Genomic DNA, 20205 nt, shown 5'->3' with positions numbered 1-20205 from the left:
GGTAGGGAAGGCTGGTTTGGGGGGTAAGGTGCTGGTGCTCACACGTGGGCTGTCTGTGAGGGGATACTGGGGGTGTCAGTAGGGCAGCCAGGGGGACCCTGGCAGGGCACAGGGCTCTGTGCTGTTTGCTGTCATTTTCTGTGGGGCATCAGGATATCCCAGAATTGAGGTGGTGGCTTTGTACAGGCCAAACCTTCGTTCTCCAGCCCTCTGGGATCCCGGGATGAGTCCCAGGCAAATGTGCCCCAGCACTGGGGCTGTGCGTGCTTAGACACACACTTACATAATACATAATTGTTAACAAAACTAATTCCCCTATTTTCCTGGAGGTATTCTGAGAACTAATGAATATATTTGCATAATCTTGATTTTGTTTATGAATAATTCTGGATTATCCAAATGTGAATAACACCAGGGCTTTGCCACTCTAGATTGCCTTTCAGCTGAGGATAGCAAAGCATTTTACAAATATTAGTTCAGCCTCACAAATCCCAGCAAGCAATAAAATTATTATTACACCCAATTAAAGATGGATGGGATGGAAACTGAAATGATTCTCTGCAGCCTGTCCTGGCAGGGTCTGCCATGGAGACTCACCTGACTCTTCCAAGTCTTCCCCCTAGGAAGCAGCAAGCTGACAAATATCCCCTTTTTCTTTTTTGGGATGACTTAAAACAATGGCCAGAGTTGCAGGGTGGTGTGGATGGCTGGGGACCTGAGAGCACACAGGAGGTTTCTTTCTGGCTCTGACTCCCACACAGCACTGAGCACCCCACAGCCCTGTGTGTGGCAGGGATGGCACAGCTATACCAACCTTTTCCACCTTGCAGCACAGTGGGAGGAGAAAAGGCCCTGTCTTCCCTTCCAGAAACTCTCCTTTACCCAAAACCTCTTCACCAGTCCTTCCTGGGCAGGCAGCCCTGGCCACTGAGGTGTTTCCCACAGGACCAGGAGGTATTTCAGGAAAAGAGGATTGGAGTCAAACTAAACACTCCCACCCATGAAGCTGCAATTCAGGAGCTTCCCAGCTCAGCTGTCACTGCACACACAGGGAAGCAAATGCCCTTTTTGGTCACAAAAAGCCTCTGTCTGCAAGTGAGGGTGGGAGTTTAAAGTCCACTTTCCACATCCCCTGCTGGGCTGGGATTGTTGCAGGCTCATTGCTCAGCAGCAGAAATCTGTTGATTAATTCCTTTCCAAGGGAGCTAATTTCTGCCCACTCTGCTCTGTGTGGGGACATCTGCTCCTCACGGTGTTGTGGAGCCCTCCTGGCCCCAGGGTGGCCCTGGCTGTGCAGCCCTGTACATCACAGGGGGCTGGATGTTCAGGAGACAAGTCCCAAAGAGGAGGATGGCCAGGGAACCCCTTCTCACCAGACCCTGCCCAGGTGATGCCCTGGCTGGGGACACCCATTTGGCACCCAAGTTGGTGACATCCATTTGGCTGCACGCCTGAGTCTGTCCTGGGGGATTCGAGCATTTTTAAATTTTGGAGTAATTTCAAGTGGAGCCCTTGGGAATCTCTGTTCCCTAGTGAGCACCATGCCTGTGTTGTGGCACATGGGGTGGCTCAGGGTTTATGAACAGCATCTGGTGACCTGGGTGTCCCTGTCCCCAGTCTGAGTGGATGGATGGGGCAGCAGAGAGTCTCAGCCAGAGGCATTTCCAGGGTAGTTCTGCAGGCAGGTGGCAGCTGCATGAACAGGTTGTGTTCTTGGAGTTACCTGAGTATTGGAACCTCCAATGTGTTGTCCTCTTTTCCAGTGACAATTCAAAGGAAGAAAATTAAGGGAGAGGAGGAAAAATTTTATGTGAGTGGCAAAGAAAGCATTGCTGCTCCCAGTGGATCTTCTCCAGCCACCTCCTTGCAGCTTCCAAAGTGCCTAATTACTAATTCATTTTTAAAGTGATCTCTCAGTGCTCCCAGGAGCTGTGGGTAACTGTGTGCTTACAATTCCCTATTTGATTAAAATTTAATGAGTTGTTATTGGCAAATTCACTATTTCGCTGCCGTTTGCCATGCCAAATAGCACAGGGTTTGGACAATGAGGGGAGCGGGCACATCTGATGGTCTCAGGAGCAGAGCTGGCACTGTGCAGCCCCTTGGGTGTGAAGGTGCCCTCCAGCCTGACCATACTGCAGGTAGTGCCAAAGGACTTCTTTTCTAGGACATCCATTAGTTTATTTTTTTTCTTAAATCCTTCCTAAAGCATTAAGCATCATCCTCAGCTTCTGGCTCCCCGTGCTGTATTGAGAAGTGCCCAACCACAGCCACTGGGCTCCCTCCCAGCCCCTGGGTCCTGACCTTTGCCCGGGTTGGTTTTGCCCTGTGCTGCTTGTGGGCAAGTGTTTAATGGGAAACATGAGCTCAGATCCAGACTTTTCCTAATCACAAGCTCTGCAAGGGCTGTTTCAGGTTGCCCCCATGCCTGGCTGTCAGCTCACCCCCTTCATGGCTGCTGCAGGCTGCCTGGGGATGATGGCAAGGAAAGGAGCTGGGAGTGCTGTTTGGGGCCAGCTGGGAGGAATGGCTGTGGGACTATGGTGTGTTTTAGCATAAGCTCTGAGCCCCAGGCCTCTGGGTCACCCAGGAGCCCAGCATCCCCCAAAACATGGATCAGGGATGTGCCAGATCGCTGTGCCATGGGGCAGCACGTCAGCACTTCTGTCTGCATTTGCAGGAACCTGAAACAGCCGAAGCTCCTCTCGTCAAATTTCCTGATGGAGGAGAAAACTGGCTGCTGTACAGACATGGGAACCCGCAGGGTGTTTGTCTAAGGAGGAGGATTTGAGGACAGGAAAGGCACAGGATTGTCCCCCTGAGAGCAAGCCTGTCCCGGCAGTGTGCAGGTGCTGACGGGCAGGAAGCTCCGCAGGGAGCTCCGAGCCGGCAGCGTGGGAGGCACAAGATGCCGCAGAAACCCTTCGGGATGGGGCAGCAGTCCAGGTTTTCTTTAGAAACAATGTGACCATGTGCCATATTCCTCAGGTTTCTCGCTGTTGTCGCTGGCAGGCAGTCAGCAGAGCCATCCTGGGTCGCTGGCAGCGGAGGAAAGGGACACCGAGCCCTGCAGGGTGCTCTGGAAGGAAGGGCGACAGGGGATGGGGCTCCTGGTGCCCCTGGGGAGGAGGAGACCGAGCCGTGGGGAGCAGGGAGAGGCTGTGCTCACCCTCGTGCCTGAGCCTGCCTCAGAAGGTGATTCAGGAGGCATCGCTTTCCCCCGTGGAGCTTTCCCTCTGCAGGGATTGTCCATCCCCTGCTGCTCAGCAGGAGCCGCCGCCGCTGCCAGCTGGTGCCCGGGACAGAGCCCTCCCCGTGGGCTGCCACCTCACAGCATCCCCCGGAGCATCTGGCACTGATCCTGCGCCGCCACCGGGGCCTCTTCCAGCAGGGAAGCTCCTCTGTTCTGATCCAACCATGCATAGTAAATCAACTGCTGGAAAAGAAAGAGCCAAGCTGCTTTTTTGGCCCGGGATGTGCTGAGAGCGGTCGTTAAACCTTTCTGGAGTGCAAGACGGAAAAGGAGCCACATCCAGGCTTGTGCCAGGACACAGGGTTCCCAGGAGCAGGAGGGGGAGGAGAGTCACAACTGGCAAAAATCTTATGAAAAATGTATAGTACAGAATTGTGTTTCTCTTGTGCGTTTGAACTGCCTCAAGAAACCCACGTGCCTTTCTGCAGCTGGTGCCTCTGCTGATACACAGAAAAAAATAGCAGGGAGAAGATTAAAATTGAACTGGCTTGGAGTCTGTGTAATCAAGGAAAATATCTCGGTGATTTGCTATTATAATTTTCAATAACAAACTGCAGGGCTCCTGCTGCACTAATAATAACGGGTTGAATGAGGTGGGCAAAGAACCTGCCTTGGGTGTTTGTGTGTGTATGTGTGTGCTTGTGGGAAGCACTCACAATATTCCCCATCTCCTAATTTTGAAGAGGTATTTTTAGTGAGTATTTCAAAGAGCTTTACATAAACACATCTGCTGGAGTTTTTGCTGGGAAATGTCTTTACAACAGTCTTTTCTGTCCCCTCCCTCTCGGGGGACAAGGGAATGGTCTGACCATTTTCTTTTTCAATCAGATAAGCAAAGCCAGAGAGCGAGAGAGAAAATCACAGGCTCATTTTGCCGGTGCCAAAAGGCTCCTCAGCCCAAAGGGTGGGTTTTAGAAACACTTTGAACAGCTCAGATCGCCCACACTAGAGCCCAGGGCAGAAGCAGGGCAGAAGCACACGTGATGTTGCTGTGGCAGAGAGAGCAGGGATGTGGGAGAGCAGGGATCCTGGCCCAGCACTGCCCTGTCTTGCACAGCCAAAACCTCCAGGTGAGGAGAGGAGAGGAAGGATGGAATATTCCGTCACCTGTGCATGCACTTTTTGCATGTTACTCAGAAGTGGCAAGAACATCCCTGGTGCTGCAGGCACAGGAGTTTCTCCAGCCTCCCCTCAGGATGCCATATCTTGATGTCCCCAGTTCCAGGCAAGGTGTCCATCCTTCATCATGTAATGCCAGTGAAATGTTCACAGCTTTTAGGCTCATCAGAGATGTTTTAGCCTTTTTTGTTTGGGGGGTTTGGTTGGCTGAAGCTGCTCCTGCCTTTTCACTGAGGGGTGTAGAGATAATGGGAACATGAAGCCACCTAGGTCTGAAGCAGGGAGTGTAGTAAAGTTTCTGTATTAGCTATCCCAAATCCTCTGACCTTGGAAGTGCTGCCAGTGCAGGTCTGCCAAGTGCACTCAGTGCCCAGGGCTTCTGAAGTGCTTGTGCATCCAGCACCCAACCCAGCTGCATGTGCAAAGGAAAGTAAAGGTTAAAAAAACCCCAAAACTGCTTGGTTAGCATGGTCCAGCCCCAATTTGCTTACACTGCTGCTTGCAGGGCAGCTGGGAAGAGCACAGAGGCTGCATAAGGCCACCGACAGCTGGAACTGCTGGGGTCCATCCTGTGCAGGTGAGGCACAACACAATTGAGTGGGGAGATGGTCTGGCAGCTGAAAGGTCACAGGGAGAAAATTTTCCTGCTTTTGTGTCCTCTTGAGATGAGTTACTGCGGGGAAAAGGCTGATTGATGGAAGGTTTGTGGCAGGAGACAGCTGCAGGGCCAGGGGAGCTGGGCTGGGACACGGGAGCCTGTGGGCAGGGGAGGGCAGTGCCCGGGATGGCAGCACCCAGGGAATGTCAAGTGCACAGCAAACCCCCCTGCCTGCTGTCACTGCGGGCCGGGGGGCACGGGTGTCACTGGGCTCAGCTCCCCGAGCAGCATCCGTCACCAAGTGCCACATTTCATGGCCTGATGAGACGGCATTTGGCCGTGGCAGGCAGCATGGCAGCCCAGGATGGAGGGATGGGCATGGTTTGGGAGTTTGCTCCCTGGGGCATCAAACGCTTTGTGACTTTGTCCCGTCCTCTGTGGACAGTGCCAGGATCTGTCCGTGGGCAAGGGCAGTCATTAACTGGTCTCCATGGTATCCCCACACACTGGGGGTGACATCCCTTCCCCAGGCAAGGGAGGCAGAGTGGGTTGGCCTCAGGGCACTGCCAGCAGCAAGGAGCCACCCATCCCTTCTCCTCCATGTGGCCGTAGTGGTTTATGGTGGTTTCATCCACCTTCAAATAAGGGATGTTTGGGTTCCTTCCCACCAGTGACCTTTCCTGCATCATTTGTATTAGGGTAGGCAATAGATCATGACCCTCTGCTGCCAACACATTCTGTTAGAGAAGGAATACATGTGAGAGGCCAAATCTGACACCACAGTGTGGAGGTGGGCAAGCTGGGCTGTGAGAGGCTTGTGCTGGTGGAGAGTTGAGGGCGCTGTGTGCCTGCTGCTTCTCTTCCAGCCACTGCAGCATTGGCAAAATTTGGCGTGAGCCCAAAAGACCCCTCCTGGACCAGAGACTGCTGGGATGGGAAGGGACAGGATGAGTGAACTGTGGTGGGTGGTTGCACAGGGCATGTTCTGCACTGAGTGGGCGGCAGGCAGCCCACACGTGCCCTGCTGTGGGGGGGTCTCCCATCAGGAGCAGCTGTGCTGCTTCTGGACAGGTCTGATGGATAGGCTGGGTTTCTACACAGGAGAAAGAAAGGAAAAAGAAAAATGAGTGCAAGTGATTGAATTGCCAAGTGGAAATGGAGAAGTTTGCAGGGCAGGTGGGATGGGTGGGCAGCTGTCTTGTCCTGGTCTGAATGCCCGTGGCCAGGAGTGAGTGCATCCTTAGGGACAGACATGCAACCAACACACTGGGGAGGGAGGCTGCGTGCCTCACTAGGAGTGCTGGAGCAGTGCTGCCCCGCAACAGGGCATCCCTCCTGCCTGCTCTTCTTCCTGCCTCCTCTGGCACATCCCCTGGGCTGAGTCCTGTGCTCCCAGCAGCATCCTGCTGAGCATTCCCACTGCTCTCCCTGGGCCAGCTCCAGCAAAAACACCCACAGAGGCTTCTTCTTTTCTGCTGCAGGCACAAACAGCAGGGAAGGTGTGATAATCCCTCCTTTGAGGCCACAGAGATCATTCACACCAAACTGCATCACTTTTATATCACTCATGAAAGACACAAAAGACAATAAGAAAAGAAAATATATATATATACATATATATATATTCAATCAATGTCTATGGAGCTCCACGCCAGGGGATTACCAGCCAGTTTAAAGCATTAGTGACTCCCAGCATCCATCAGAGGAGAACATTTGGTTGAATGGAAGCCAGCCTTTGATGGAATTGGAGAATAATTATTTCCATCAATAATTACTTCCAAGCCCAGAAGAAATGCTTCCTGGCACGTTGCAGGACAGGAGTCCTTGATTGCCTTGAGGCCAATATGTTTTAACCCCAGGACCTGGAAATCCCATTAGAGGCTGGGTGACAAGGATGTCACCTGCTGTGCCCGGGTCCTGGCAATGGTGTTCCAGCCTGCTGCCAGCCTGGGGAGGATCCCTCCTTCCTCTGCTGCTGGAGTGCATCCAGCTCACACTTTGCACAGGTCATTCATTTGGGGACGTTTTTAATGGATCCTAATGATTGAGCCTCAGAAGGCTGTTCTTAAAAGGGGTTTGGGAAAGGCCACAAGCCAATTAGCTGGCACACAGAAAATTATTAACCATGTAGCTTCCTGGATGGTCAAAAATGATGGAGATGTTAGGAAGTGACTGGGGGATTATTACAGACTTTTTAAAGCAAGAGGGACTATTCACCTCCTGCATATTCTGGGCCAGAAACATTTCACCCAGCTTCCCCCCACTGATCCTTGTCTCTTTTATTTGGCTGTGTATATCCTTAAATGTTAAGGCATTACAAAATGGGCTCCAAGGAGGAGCTGGCTATTAGAGAAAGTGGATGCTTATTGAGAGAGAAAACACAGGTGGGAAAAAGCGGGTGACCCTTCTGCAGGTGCTCCTGTGCCAACTCCAACCCCAAGGAGTGTTATTCATGCCTGAGGCAGGCAGCAGGATGTTCCCTGGGGCATGCAAGGCTCTGGCCATGCCTAACTGGGGCTTTTTTAACATGCCATTGCTCTTTAACCACCCTCTTGCCCCCACTTAACCCCCACATGTGCAGCACACACCTGGCCCTGGCTCCTATCCCCACAGCCCATGTGTGATGGCTGTGGTGGTCTCTGCAGCCAAAGCATCTTTCACTGTGGCTGCAGGGCTGGCAGGGGGACATCCCAGCCTCCCCCTGCTCTGCTGGGATCCACATGGCCTAAGAGCTCCAGAGGGTTGCTTTCCAAGGAGAGGAGGTAGGCCTGGTGACAGACACAGCCATGGGACTTTGCAGAGCTGACCCTAAAGTGGCACCCACAGCCTAGTCCTGGGATCAGCTTTAAAATGGTAAGGGGAAGGAGTGGGGACACTTTTAGTTCCAGCTGAGCCCAGCCTACCCAGGGTATCACCCCACAGCCTGGTTGAGCCTGGACATGCTCACGTTTGCTTTATCTATTCCATAATGCTCTGGATGACACTAAACCCCAGCATTTTCAGCACCCCTGCTGGGTATGGTTTATGGCTTTTCATTAATCTTTTCATTCTTTGAAATAAATATCTGCAGGGCCTAGAAACCTATTTACTTTCCTCCTGAGTGTCTGCACGCAGACTTGTTTGGGTTTGTTTTCTCCATTCAGCGGCTTCTTTTCTCCATTTCAACTTGCACAAGCCCCAGTGTTTCTTAGAAACCATTCCCTCCAGGCTTTCCCTGCCTTTGCTCTGCTCCTTGCCAGCTCCCAGGGCACTTGCAGGCACTGACCTGGCCCAGGTGGTTCCCCATAACTCTGCTGGCTGTCCCAGGTTCTCAAGGCTGAGCTGTCAGTCAGACCAGGTGTGTTCACAAGCCCAGCACCTTATTTGTAGGAAGTTTGCTGCCAGTCAAGGATGAGGATATGTGGCAAGGTGTTATTGAGGCATTAGCAGGTTTGGAAAACTACATTTGAAATGGCAAAGGATTTTGGTGGCTTTTTTTCTGTCAGGGTGCAAAATCTGTGCTGTCTCTGCAGAGCTGGTGATCTAAACCCCACAAAGCAGGTGAAGATGTCCTGACTGGCTCCTGGGTTTTGTTCCTGTTGGATTGGATCTGGCCCTGTGCTGTCCAGCTGCTCCTTGGCTGCACGATGCTTGTGGCATCTCTGCCTGAGCAATGAGCACAGCATGCCTGGCTGGGGTGCAGCTTGGCTTGGGAACCGGGCATTCCAGAGCCCTGTGGGAGAGCTGAGCACTGAGAGCATCCTGCACCTCGCCTTTGCAGCTGCACAGCTCCTGCCTGCAAAAGGGAAAGGAGATTCCCCAGGGCGTGGGGAATGACCCCAGCTGAAGGGACAGCTCCTGATGGCTCTTTGTCGCCTCTTGCCCCGGCAGTGGGACGCTCAGCTGCCTGCCGTACCCTGCGGAGGACAGACGGCCCGAGAAGCTGAGCAGCTGCGTGGTCAGGGAGCCTGCCAGCACCAATGGCTGTGCCAAGGGGAGGGACAGACGAGACCATGCCCACCGCAGGTCACGCAGGTAGGAGCCAGGGCCGTCATGGGGCCACCCTGGGACAGGGGATGGCAGGGGAGGTGTCCGTGGATGTTTACTCAGCCCCTCTGGGGTCTGTGAGAGCTGGGGGGGGCTTCAATGGCTCAGTGTGTGCGCAGAAAATGTGTGAAATCGCATGAAATCCCTGTGTGAGTTTGCAGGGACAAACCTGCAGTTTGTTTCTACTCCAGGACTTGCTCCTACAGCCTCCTTCAGAGTCTTCCAAGACCTGCCAGCACTCCTCTGCACTACCAGGTCTGCTGGGAATTGCCCTCAGCAATTCCCTTCTCCCCATGCCAGATCAGCTCAGCAGCACTGCCTTCATTAGGACACAGCCTCGTTATCAGCTTGTCGTTAGTCCCTGACCACTTGAGAGGAGAAAAATGAATGAAACGTTGTAAATGAAGCAGCTGGGGTCTCTGAGCCCTGCCTGCTCAACCGTCTCTGGGATTAAAGCCTCTCCGTTCAGTTAAAGATGCTGGAAAGAAAGAGCGAGAAAGCACATTTCATATCTTCAGATTTCAGGCCAACCAGAACAATAATCTAAAGCACACTTTTAATTAGACTTTGATTATAATCGTGGAGGAACAATTGAAGTCAGATCAGTGCACTGGAGAAAGCTGCCACATCAAAGACAAAAGATTTATCTGGGGAGAGGGAGAAGGGCTCTGCAGAAACCGCCTGGGGCAGCGTCAGATGCTGCTCCCTGCTCTCCTGTGGCTGTGGCAGTGCCCAGCTGTGTCCCTGGGTGTCTTTGGGCAGGTGTCCGAGCTTAGTGACAATGAGACATCCTGGAAAATGCATGATTTCTGTCTGCATTGAGGTAGAAGGGCCACTGGGCCCAAGGTGTGCCACAGCCTCTCACGGTGCTGCTGCTGATCCGTGAAATCCTTGGGAGGAGCAGTGAGGAGGAGGATGTGGGTGCTCCATGGGGCCATGCTGTGCTTGCACACTGGATTTACTGCACCAGAAGCACTCATTATTCACAGCTCACAACTGAAGCATTAGCCTTCATTTTGCAGAGCTTTTATTTTTTTTTTCCCAAAGTGTATTAAAAGCACTAAGCAATTGAGTTTTTATGATAGTGTAATTTCACTGGTAATTCAAGCCCTGGATGATCAAGTGTTGAGGGGTGGTGGAGTCTGAGTGTCCCCCCCACAAAGTGTCGTTTGCTCTGCATTAGTACTTTCATTAGCAATAATGTTTGTTCTTGATGCAGAAAACTGCTCAATTTTTGCCCTGTTTCTGCAGTGTAGATCTCACCACATTCTCCAGCCATGGGGCTGCTTCCACCCATTCGTTGCCTCTGGCTATTCCCAGAGGCAGGATGAGAAGTGGGAAACCAAGACACAAACCCAGCACTGTCAGTGATTTTTCAGAGGCCCTGGGGAGCTCGCTGTGCCCCCACAAACCTTGGTCATGGATCCATTTGGGGATTCAGAGGGACCTGTGGATCTGTTTGGAGATCCACATGGCTGATTTAGGCTGATGTAGGGATGCCACCAGCTGCCTCTGTCTTTACAAGCATTTGCTTTAGTTAATGAGTAGCCACAGAGTATCTGTCATTTTTTTTCAGCCCAATGCTCTGAATTAATTAACCACGGTATTTGCTTTTCATTGAAATATAACACGATTCAGCATCATATGTTTAAAGAAGAAATTAATTTGCAAGAGGGTTTATTTTCAAGGTTTAACAACTGTATAAGAGATGCATATCTCCTTCAATTACCAGTGTCTCAATAAATATATATATATTTCTAATCAATTGCTACTTAACACATGTCAAGTCTTTATTATAGTTAGATGCATCTGGTTGCAATAATTACTGTATGCAAATTAAATGCCAATTAATTATTTAAAGCATATTTACAAAGAGCAACAAAACCTATAAATCTGTTTTGGAGTCGTTAACCTCAGCAAACATGTTTTAAATAATCAGCATAGCTGTGGTGGAGCTGTCTTGTTATATCTCTATTAGACAGTTCGTTTAAACTGTGACTAAATAATTAGTTCGAGAGTAATGAGGCAACACCCGCACCCTTGGCCCACCATGAACACTGACCTTGCTGCCCCATGTCCCTGAGGTGGCAATGCCAGAGAATCCCATGTGAGCCCATTCAGGGTTTATTTTTATTATTTTTAATGTTTATTGGGTCTTGTCCCCATCCTCAGCCCTTCATGCGATGGGGAGCGGCCACTGCCAGCTCGGGGGAAGAAGAAGAAAAAGAAATCTGGCCGCAAGAAGAGAAGGAGGTGAGGGAGCCATGGCAGCGTGAGGGGCCAGGCAGGGCTGGGTGTGAGGGGAGAGGGTCATGAGGGAGCCATGGCGGTGTGAGGGACAGACAGGGCAGCTCTTGGCTGGGTGTGAGGGAAGAACGTCATGAGGGAGCCATGGCAGTGTGAGGGACAGGCAGGGCTGGGTGTGAGGGCAGAGGGTCATGAGGGAGCCATGGTGGTGTGATGAGCCATGGCAGCATGAGGGAGCCATGGCGGTGTGTGGGACAGACAGGGCAGCTCTTGGCTGGGTGTGAGGGAAGAACGTCATGAGGGAGCCATGGCGGTGTGATGGGACAGACAGCCTTGGCTGGGTGTGAGGGGAGAACGTCATGAGGGAGCCATGGCAGTGTGAGGGACAGGCAGGGCAGCCCTTGGCTGGGCGTGAGGGAGCCATGGCAGCATGAGGGAGCCATGGCGGTGTGTGGGACAGACAGGGCAGCTCTTGGCTGGGTGTGAGGGAAGAACGTCATGAGGGAGCCATGGCGGTGTGAGGGACAGGCAGGGCAGCCCTTGGCTGGGTGTGAGGGGAGAGGATTATGAGGGAGCCATGGCAGTGTGAGGGACAGGCAGGGCAGCTCTCGGCTGGGTGTGAGGGAAGAACGTCATGAGGGAGCCATGGTGGTGTGAGGGACAGGCGGGGCAGCCCTTGGCTGGGTGTGAGGGGAGAGGGTTAGTGAAGGATGTGAGGGTGGCCATGGCGGTGTGTGGGGCAGGAGGGGATGGCAGTTCTCAGCTGGGTGTGAAGGAAAAGGATCAGTGTAAGATGGAGACGTGAGGGCCTGGGAGTTCCACAGCCCAGGGAGGTGCCGCCATCTTCTCGCCTTCCCCTCAGGGCAGCAGAGCTGGGTTGAGGCTCATCCCTGGGTCTATCCCTGAGCTCATCCTGCTCCTGCCAGGAGCCCCAGCCACTCTCTGCCCTGGAGATGCCACTGGTGGTGGGGTGAGTGTTGGGGTGGCTGGCACGGCTGTGAGCAGCTTTGTGGTCCCTAATGCCCCTCTGCCCCCTCAGGTCTCCCTCCTACAGTCCTTCACCTGTGAAGAAGAAGAAGAAGAAGAGCTCCAAGAAGCGAAAAAGAAACAGGTATTTTTTTCCTTGAAAATGTAATTCCCCGGTGGCAATGGCTGTTGGGGGTTTGGAGAAGGGCTGGAAGGCACTGCTGCCTCAGGCAGCTGTTGGTCCCAGTGGACAGAGAGGTATGAGGCTCTGAGCACTGGGCAGCCAAGAGGAGGCATAGCCCGAGTCCCTCTGGGCTAGGAGGGCATGGAATAGGGTGTACACCCAGTGCAAACAGAGAAACATGAACTGTTGGGGTGTGGGGACACAGAGGTGGACAAGCCAAATCACTGAGAGGTCTGCGGAGCCTCAGCCTGCTGTCCTTGCTGTTCATCCTCTGGAATGCCAGTGGGATCAGTGCTCAGGGCTTGTGCTGGTCTCCACCCCTTCCTCCCCAGCCTGCAGAGAGTGTCAGAACAGGAAAAAGGCTCAGACCAACTTCCCATGCCCACATCCCAGTCTCCTCTCCCAGCCCCAGTGGCTGTTTCCACCTTCCCCTTCTGAAGTCCATTTTTAATTCAAAGAGCATGATTAAATTTTAAAATTGCAAATACTTCACTGTTTTCTCTCAGCTGTTAAACCAATATTTGACGAGAACAGTGGATTCCATCTCCCTAAGAAGGTTCATGTATTTATAATATATTGAACCAAAGAGAGAAGCTACCAAAAGTGAATAACAGGGTGAAAAGTTGAGCTTGAATCTCCAAAGAACAAGGGAGAAGGAGAAACAAAGATATAGGAACTTCTCTAAAAGACTTTCTTCCAAAGGAGGAATTCTTATGCTCTTTTGTGGATGCCATCTCGTGATGGAAGTCCTGGGTCAGAAACTCTGGCTTTGAACCTTTGGTAGCCATATATGCCCCTGCAAGCCAAGGATAAGCTGGAGGTGGTCCCATAAGACTGCATGATATGAACCATTCAGGCTTAGTGACTAGTGGAGGTTGTTTCCACACACCTGGTAGCATTTCAGCTACAGGCCCCAAGGGACTTTGCCAGAGGCAATCTCACAGCCCCTCCAGGCAGGACTTCAGGCCGTGTCTTCTGCAGGATGTTGTGCTCCTGGCTGAGAGGAGAGAGAGTGGGGTGTGCAGTGCACTGGGGCCAGGACTTGCTGCAGGGATGTGTCCTCCATGCCACCAGGGTGTTGTGTATGAGAGAGGTGTCTCCTATGTCATCCCAGGGGTGCTCCAGGAGGCAAGACAGGGCCATGATGCTGGTTTGGCTGTGAGACTGCTCTGGAGCCACCCGGAGAGGATTTTTCCCTTGACTGCTATTTGGTCTTTCATACAGAAAACCAGGGAATGGACCCACCTTTACATGCAGTGCAAAACTGGAGGCAGTAGTAGAGAAAAAGGACCCACCAGAGATGGGGGATATATGTGATCTCTCCAAAGACTTATCCTGAGGACCATGTTCTCAGTTACTTGTAGAGTGTGCTGGTCCTTTCTGCACACCAGCATTTCTCAGCGGCTCCCTCACCAGCTGGCTAAAGGAGAGGCAGGACCATTCTGCCCAGGTGCTGCGTGAGGTCTTCTCTCAGTGCTCAGTCTGAGCCTAAACATATTGCCTTGGACTCAAACTTCCAATTTTGTGAGACCCTTTATTCAATGTACATATTTGTGTCTTGCAGGTTGTCATCAAAGAAGAGAAGGCACAGGTAAGAGTTGAGCAAGTGAGTGGTTCCTTAGAAATAAGAGTTTAATGGTCTCTTCAAGGTTGATGTTCACTGACTGGGGCAGAAGACATTTCTTCTGTGTTACCTTGTGGAATCCCCTTGGGTCCCCTCATTCCATGTGGGTCTGGTGACTCCCTAGGTGTGGACTGGAAGATCTCTTCTGATTCCAGTATGTGTGTATACATTATCAATAAGTACTCCTTTTCTCTATGGAAAAAGGCAAAGTCACCAAGTTGGCTGATCCCTTTGAAGGTTTTGGCCAAGCCCATGAAGCAGATTTGTCAGCAGGCACTCAGACCCCCTGTGCTGTGACAGTCATGAATCCCTTTCATTTTTACTGCATGCTCTTGGGCAACTGAGCTGTAACATTGATGTGTGATTGTGCAGCTTTTTATCGGAACAGAAATCTCCAAATTAATTAGCCATTTCTTATTTAGTTCTTCAAGCCCCAAAAGTAAGAGAAAGGAAGAAAGAAAACACAAAAAACAGTAAGTAGTGGTTCATGGAGTTCTCTGCCCTGCCTGCACAGTGTGGGGCTAGGAAGTGCTTGGTGTGGTGGGGCCCCTGGAGCTAACACCTGCGGCACAGCTCTAAGCATTTCTCAGGATTATTTTGAAGCTAAAACCAGCAATTCTGGTTTTGTTGGAATGGGAAAGGGTTTGTAGAGGCTGGAGATCTTTCCTCTGCCTTTCTTTTGTGACACCTCTTTCTGTACTTTGTGTATCTTGCACGGATGTGCAGAGTCTTGTCCACCCAATCCAGAGAGAAGGCTCCAGCTTTTCTGGTGGGGGCAGCATGAGAGGCTGAACACTGACCTGCCAAAAGGGCAGGCTGGCACACCCTTACTGGGAAGGGCCTCAGCTGCTCCTGGGTTGCTCTCTAGGAGGTTGCATTAGGACCTACCCATGAGGCACAACACAGGCAAGGATCTGAATGGGTCAAGGGGAAGAGAAGGGATTGCTAGGAGGGGATGGAGTTTGCAAAAATCTGGTGTTGAGGTTCAGCCCTGGAGTGTTAGCAGAGCACAGTCCTTGTCCTGTGGGGACATAGTCAAGGGGCATGGTATAAAATGGGGCTCCTCAGGACTGGAAGGACTGTAAGCTGCCTCTGTTTTTCCCTTCATTCTCTGTCTTCTGGGAACTGTAGCTTGTGGCTTCTGACCTGCTTTCAGAGCAAGGTAACAGTCCTGTGGCTGAACCTTGGGCACTGACCCCCTGGTCAGCTTTGCTGGGCCTCAGGATACTGCCTGCACAGGCCATCTCCATTGCATGCAGAAAGCCAGTCTCCTTTTCACTAAGATTTCTGCACATTAAGTGGCACAGTTGCAGCTCAGTTTCCCCTCAAACTGGGCTGCCCTGCACCTGGAAAACTCAGTGGTAAAAGAGAGGCTTCCTAGGTTATCTGTAAAAGGAGGCATCTCCCCAGCCTAACACAGCAGTACCCTAACAGTGCAGTTAAAGCTAAGATCCATGTCCTGCTGGTGTGCCCTGACTTCAGGGAACCAGAGCTGCTGGAATTGCTCTTTGGGGATAAACCAGCCAAGGCATTTTAGCTTCATTTTTCTGCTGGCAAATCAGAGCTCAGCCACTCCCAGTTTCTGCAAACCTTTTGCTCCCAGGCATGGATCAGATGGATCCCATGAGTATTTTTGTATAATCACACTGCTTTGACTTATCTTTGCATTGAGCAACTGGTTATCTAAATCACACAGGACCACCTTTCCATTTTGCAGAAAGGGAAGACAAATTGGAGGGTGCAGGGGGTGAAGGGCAAACACAGGGATTTTCACACAAATCCATCATATGAGTGAAAGATATTCAGTGTTGCTGATTTCAGCTGTATGGAAATAAGAAAGGAGGATCCCAAAATGCGAAGTTTAAGAAAAACAAAATCATTTGGTGTGAAAAGCATCAAAGAAAACAGCCAAGCAGAGTTGAAGGAATTGCCCTGGAGGTTGCCCTTTTGTCTTAAAGGAGATGCTGTTCTCAAGCAATTATTTGCTGAGTTTTTATACCAGCAAGTTGCTAAATGCTGTCCAAGCAGGTTGTATTTGTGCTGTCAGAGCCTGTGTAGTATGGCCATGAAGTCAGGCTGTTCCCACCAGCTCACCCACAGTTAGCTTTGCCTGCTGGCACAGCTATGCCAGCCTGAGCAGATGGAAATGCTTCCAGACCTAAATTAACTACTGTGGTGAGCAAAGATGGGAGAGGCAGGGCACAGAAGGTGGCAGCTAGCCTGTCACCCTGCTCTCTGCACCCAGGACTTCAGCTGTTGGCATGGACAATCATAGCCCTTAGGTAACAGGGCCAGGTAATCCATGAGAAACAGCCTGGTGGTGCAAAGGAGCTGCAGCAGGGCACTGGCTCTCCATCCCCTACAGAGGGACAGTGTGCTGAGGACTGTCCTCAGGCCCTGTCAGAAAAGGCAACACCAGTGACTGGGCACCTGTCAGAAGCCAGGGAAATGGTCCTGTCTCTCAAGCAGGAACCATGCACAAGGCAGGCTGTGCTTAGGAGAGCTGTACTTTGTGCAGCAACCACGAGAGCTGCCCACAGGATGGCTAAATGCTCCCACCTGGAGAGGGTGGGGAAGGCTGGCTGCTACTGAGTGTACTCTGTCAGTTGTAGCTTGTCCTTCTGCACCTGCTTTTTAACAAGGGGCCAACACTAGGGAGAGGGCTGGAGGTTTGTGATGGGTTCCACACAGAGATGGTGCTTCCCCCAAGGCTCAGCAACAGGAAGGTCTTGAGCAGTTGCCTGGCTGTTACAGGGTAAGCTGCAGGATGAAAGGCAAGCACATGGCTCTTTAAAGTCTTGAAAGGATTGGTGCTGGCTGCTGCACTCCCACACGCTTGTCCACAAATCTTCCCCCAGCATGCTACAGAGCCAACCTAATAGCTTGTGTGTAAAATGCTAGCAGATATCTCAGGAAGATGTCACTGCAGCAGTGAAGGGATGGAGAATTTCTCATGCCTTGATGTTCTGTGCCATGTTTCATACACCAATCTCTTTGGTTTAAAAGGCATACCTCCCTTCTGATTTGAACATTATTGACCTCAGCCTTCAGCTGCTGGCTCTTGCATCCCCCCACTTGCTAACCTAATTCGGGTTTTCTTTCTGCTTCTTAAAGCTCTCGTGGGCGCACCCGGAAATCCCATCGGCATCGCCGCTGCCACTCTCGCTCAGAGAGCTCCGACTCCCACTCCCCCAGCTGCCGGAGCAGGTAACGGCGCTGCTCCCAAGCTCAGTGTCCTCAGCACTGCCTGCTGGGCTCAAGGATGTGGCTGCCACAGCCTGTGTGACCTGCAGGCTCTCTGTGCACTTCCCACTCTGGTAGCAGCAGTGTCACACACTGGGCGCTGAGCTGTTTGTGGTCTTAGCCATGGAAGGGTTTTGCCTCAAGAAGCAGTGGCTGCAGCTTTTTGATCTGACAGTCACTTCTAATTCCCATGGCTGATGCTCAGCCTGTTACAGATGATTCCAGTCTAGTGTCCCTTCCCCAGCCCAAGGGTTCTGTACTGCTGATGTCCCAGGAAACCCTTAAACATGGTCTTAGCAATGGAAATATATTTGCCTGTGGCAATCTATAGTCATTGTCTTTGACCTGATTAAAATCTCTCCTCTGGATGACAGATGCGTCCTGGGGCCGGCTAAGTGGATGCTGGTGCTAGACCCAGCATTGCTGCAATAGCAAGTGATTTATACACATAATAATTTCATTTTTCATGTTCTCTGAAAGCACTTGAGCAGCCCACCCCCACTCTCCTACTTCACTCCTCCTAAGTACTGGGAATTTTCTTATGAAAAGCTGCGGATCAGTGGGGGGAGGATTGCAATCAGTAATTGGAGGGGTGCTCATGCAAGAGCAGAGTGTTTTCTCTTGGAGGTGTGTCACCATAGGAACATGCTATGGTACAGGAAGGTCATGGCTTGCCTCGAGCCACCATAAAATCATGCATTGGAGCTGAAATTTGAGGTTAAGGTCCAAAGCCTGGGTGCAAAATTATTATTTTTCTTTAAAGTAGAAAAGCAAAACATCCCTTTTCTCTCCCTCATGACTCCACAGAGCAGTCATGTGGAAGGACATTCTCCCATACGCAGAGTCTTAGCACAGACCTGCCAAGGGTTGGTGTGGAGCTGGGAAAGGGCACTACTACAATCCTAAGGAATAACATTTTGGCTGTTCCTGTCTCCTGGAGGCACAGAGCCAGGTCTCGGGAGGAAGGGCGTAAAACACGGCAAAGGCGCTCCTGGCACCATTCAAAGATCACGGCAAAGAGAAGCTCCTCTGCAGAGGTTCAGGCCAGTCAAAAAGCCAGCCCAGCCCTCCCACTCTACAGCTTCCTGTCTTCTAAGGAAGTAGTAAGTATATCACACACTGTCCTTCTTTGCTTGAACTAGCCAGAGGAATCTGGGCAAGAACTCTGATATGAAATTTTTATAACTCAATTATAGTGATGTTAGACGAACTTGGTTAAACTGTATTATTAATTCATGGTGCTGTTTTCCAATGTATGTAAAGTCATTCCTTCCTTCAGCACTTTCACACCAAGGGTGGGGCTGGAGAGGGGGAAAACTTGAAAAGTCTTTAGCCTATGAATAATAAATTGAGGGCATTTAACAAAGAAAAAAAAAAAAAGTGGCCTCCAGAAGCAATATTTTAAAGGGAAGAGTTTGTTATGCAGTCTTTGCTCAGCTGGATGTGAACTTATTTCACTGGTCTTTGCATCCAAAAGTTTAGTTCTTCGGGCTGAAGAAGGGTATCAAACATATACAGAAGGAACATTTACATTTAATGAGCTGGTGATTATTGGCATGGGATGTTTTCTGACTATCAGGATCCTTCTAGGATCACTGTTCCTCTGGACTGACAAGCCCAGGGGCCAAATTTGGAAGTTATGAGCAGCCCTCATTGATGCTAATGGGAACTGCATGTGCATCTGAGGGTAAAATCAGGCTCAGTGCCTTGGGATGTTTTTCCATATACACAGAAAGAGATGATGTAATAAATGAACTGAGGGAGCAAGAGATGGAGAGAAATATTAGATAGAGATTGATACCAGTCTTCCTCTTCCGTGGCATGCTTCCCCTTTGTTCCTGGCAGCAGTAAAGCAGAGGTGTGATGCCCTGACGGTGGTGTTGGTATCAGACAGATACTCTGGAGAGAGAAATGGCTACGTAGGACTGGAGGTAGTGCAGGATCTGATAGTCACACATGTGGATGTGTAATGCTAGAGGTGTTTTGACTAGAGAGTCCTCCAAGCCCCAAAGTTGTTTTCTCCTTTAGGCCCAGTCATCAGTTGGAAATAGCTCAGCCACACGCAGGAGCTACATCAGATAGGATAGAGATGGTGCCAGCAAGAGGAGAGACTCTACCCACTCACCCACACAGACAGCGTGCCGATCAAAATACCCAGGGATTGTACGTGGGTACAGACAGGCACAAGCTGTCTCTCAACATTATAGATATGCATATTTGCTCTCATTATAGAGCGTGTGGGGCCATGTGAGTCACTGCTTGTAAAGCCTTATAAGGCAGCATGGAGAGCAGAACCTCACACCACACGCTGATGTGTGCACACGCAGAGGAAGAAAAACAAGGTATGAAGCTCATTGTCGTGAACTGGGGGTGTTGCTGAGTTCAGAGCTCCTCCCCCCCCCAAAAAACAGCCAGCCAAAGACTGCATCATGTCACCAGGGTGTTGTTTAGTTCAAGCAGCATATTTTTCATAAATGCTTTTGAGCCTAAGCCTAGTTTTTAATTAGTGCTAGGTTTCCTCTCTCGGAAGCCAGGCTTCCTAAGTCCTGTGAGGCCAACTGCCAGCTGTTCTGTTTCCTGAGAAAGAGTAAACTCTAATTTAAAATTTTAAAAGCTTTAAAATGAGCTAAACTCAAGCATCCTGCACTCGCTTTTCCATTTGCTTCACTCGAGGTAAATGAGTGAAGCAAATGAAAAAGCTGCAGGGAAGGAAAGACAAGAGCTTGATAGTTCCAGATGCAGGGGGTGGATGCAAAGTAAAAGTCATCAGGATACTCCTGTGTTCTTTCTAGTAAGGGTTAATAATTTAGGCAAATATTTTAATGACTAAAAGGCATAATGACTCATGAAAGCCACTACTGTCCTCCTGTCCCCAAAAGAAGTACATTCTCTTGGGACACCATTCAAGAGCACATTTAAGCACTTGTTCAAATTGAAGCCCCTGG

At 50.8% G+C, this 20205-nt stretch overlaps 1 protein-coding gene across 1 annotated transcript in view; it reads left to right on the top strand.

The window, feature by feature from the left end:
* Window positions 1-20205, top strand: part of SRRM4 (serine/arginine repetitive matrix 4) — a 41355-nt gene that overhangs the window by 10171 nt on the left and 10979 nt on the right. Inside the window, exons 2-8 of the mRNA XM_041488931.1 lie at window positions 8841-8984; window positions 11169-11249; window positions 12283-12354; window positions 13958-13984; window positions 14440-14490; window positions 17132-17224; window positions 18201-18363. Coding sequence (XP_041344865.1) covers window positions 8841-8984; window positions 11169-11249; window positions 12283-12354; window positions 13958-13984; window positions 14440-14490; window positions 17132-17224; window positions 18201-18363 — 631 coding nt within the window. The remainder of the gene's footprint in view (window positions 1-8840; window positions 8985-11168; window positions 11250-12282; window positions 12355-13957; window positions 13985-14439; window positions 14491-17131; window positions 17225-18200; window positions 18364-20205) is intronic.

This window comes from Pyrgilauda ruficollis, unplaced genomic scaffold (assembly GCF_017590135.1).
Source record: "Pyrgilauda ruficollis isolate IOZ18807 unplaced genomic scaffold, ASM1759013v1 scaffold9, whole genome shotgun sequence".
Classification (NCBI taxonomy): Eukaryota; Metazoa; Chordata; class Aves; order Passeriformes; family Passeridae; genus Pyrgilauda; species Pyrgilauda ruficollis.
This window is presented reverse-complemented; position numbering and strand designations above follow the sequence as displayed.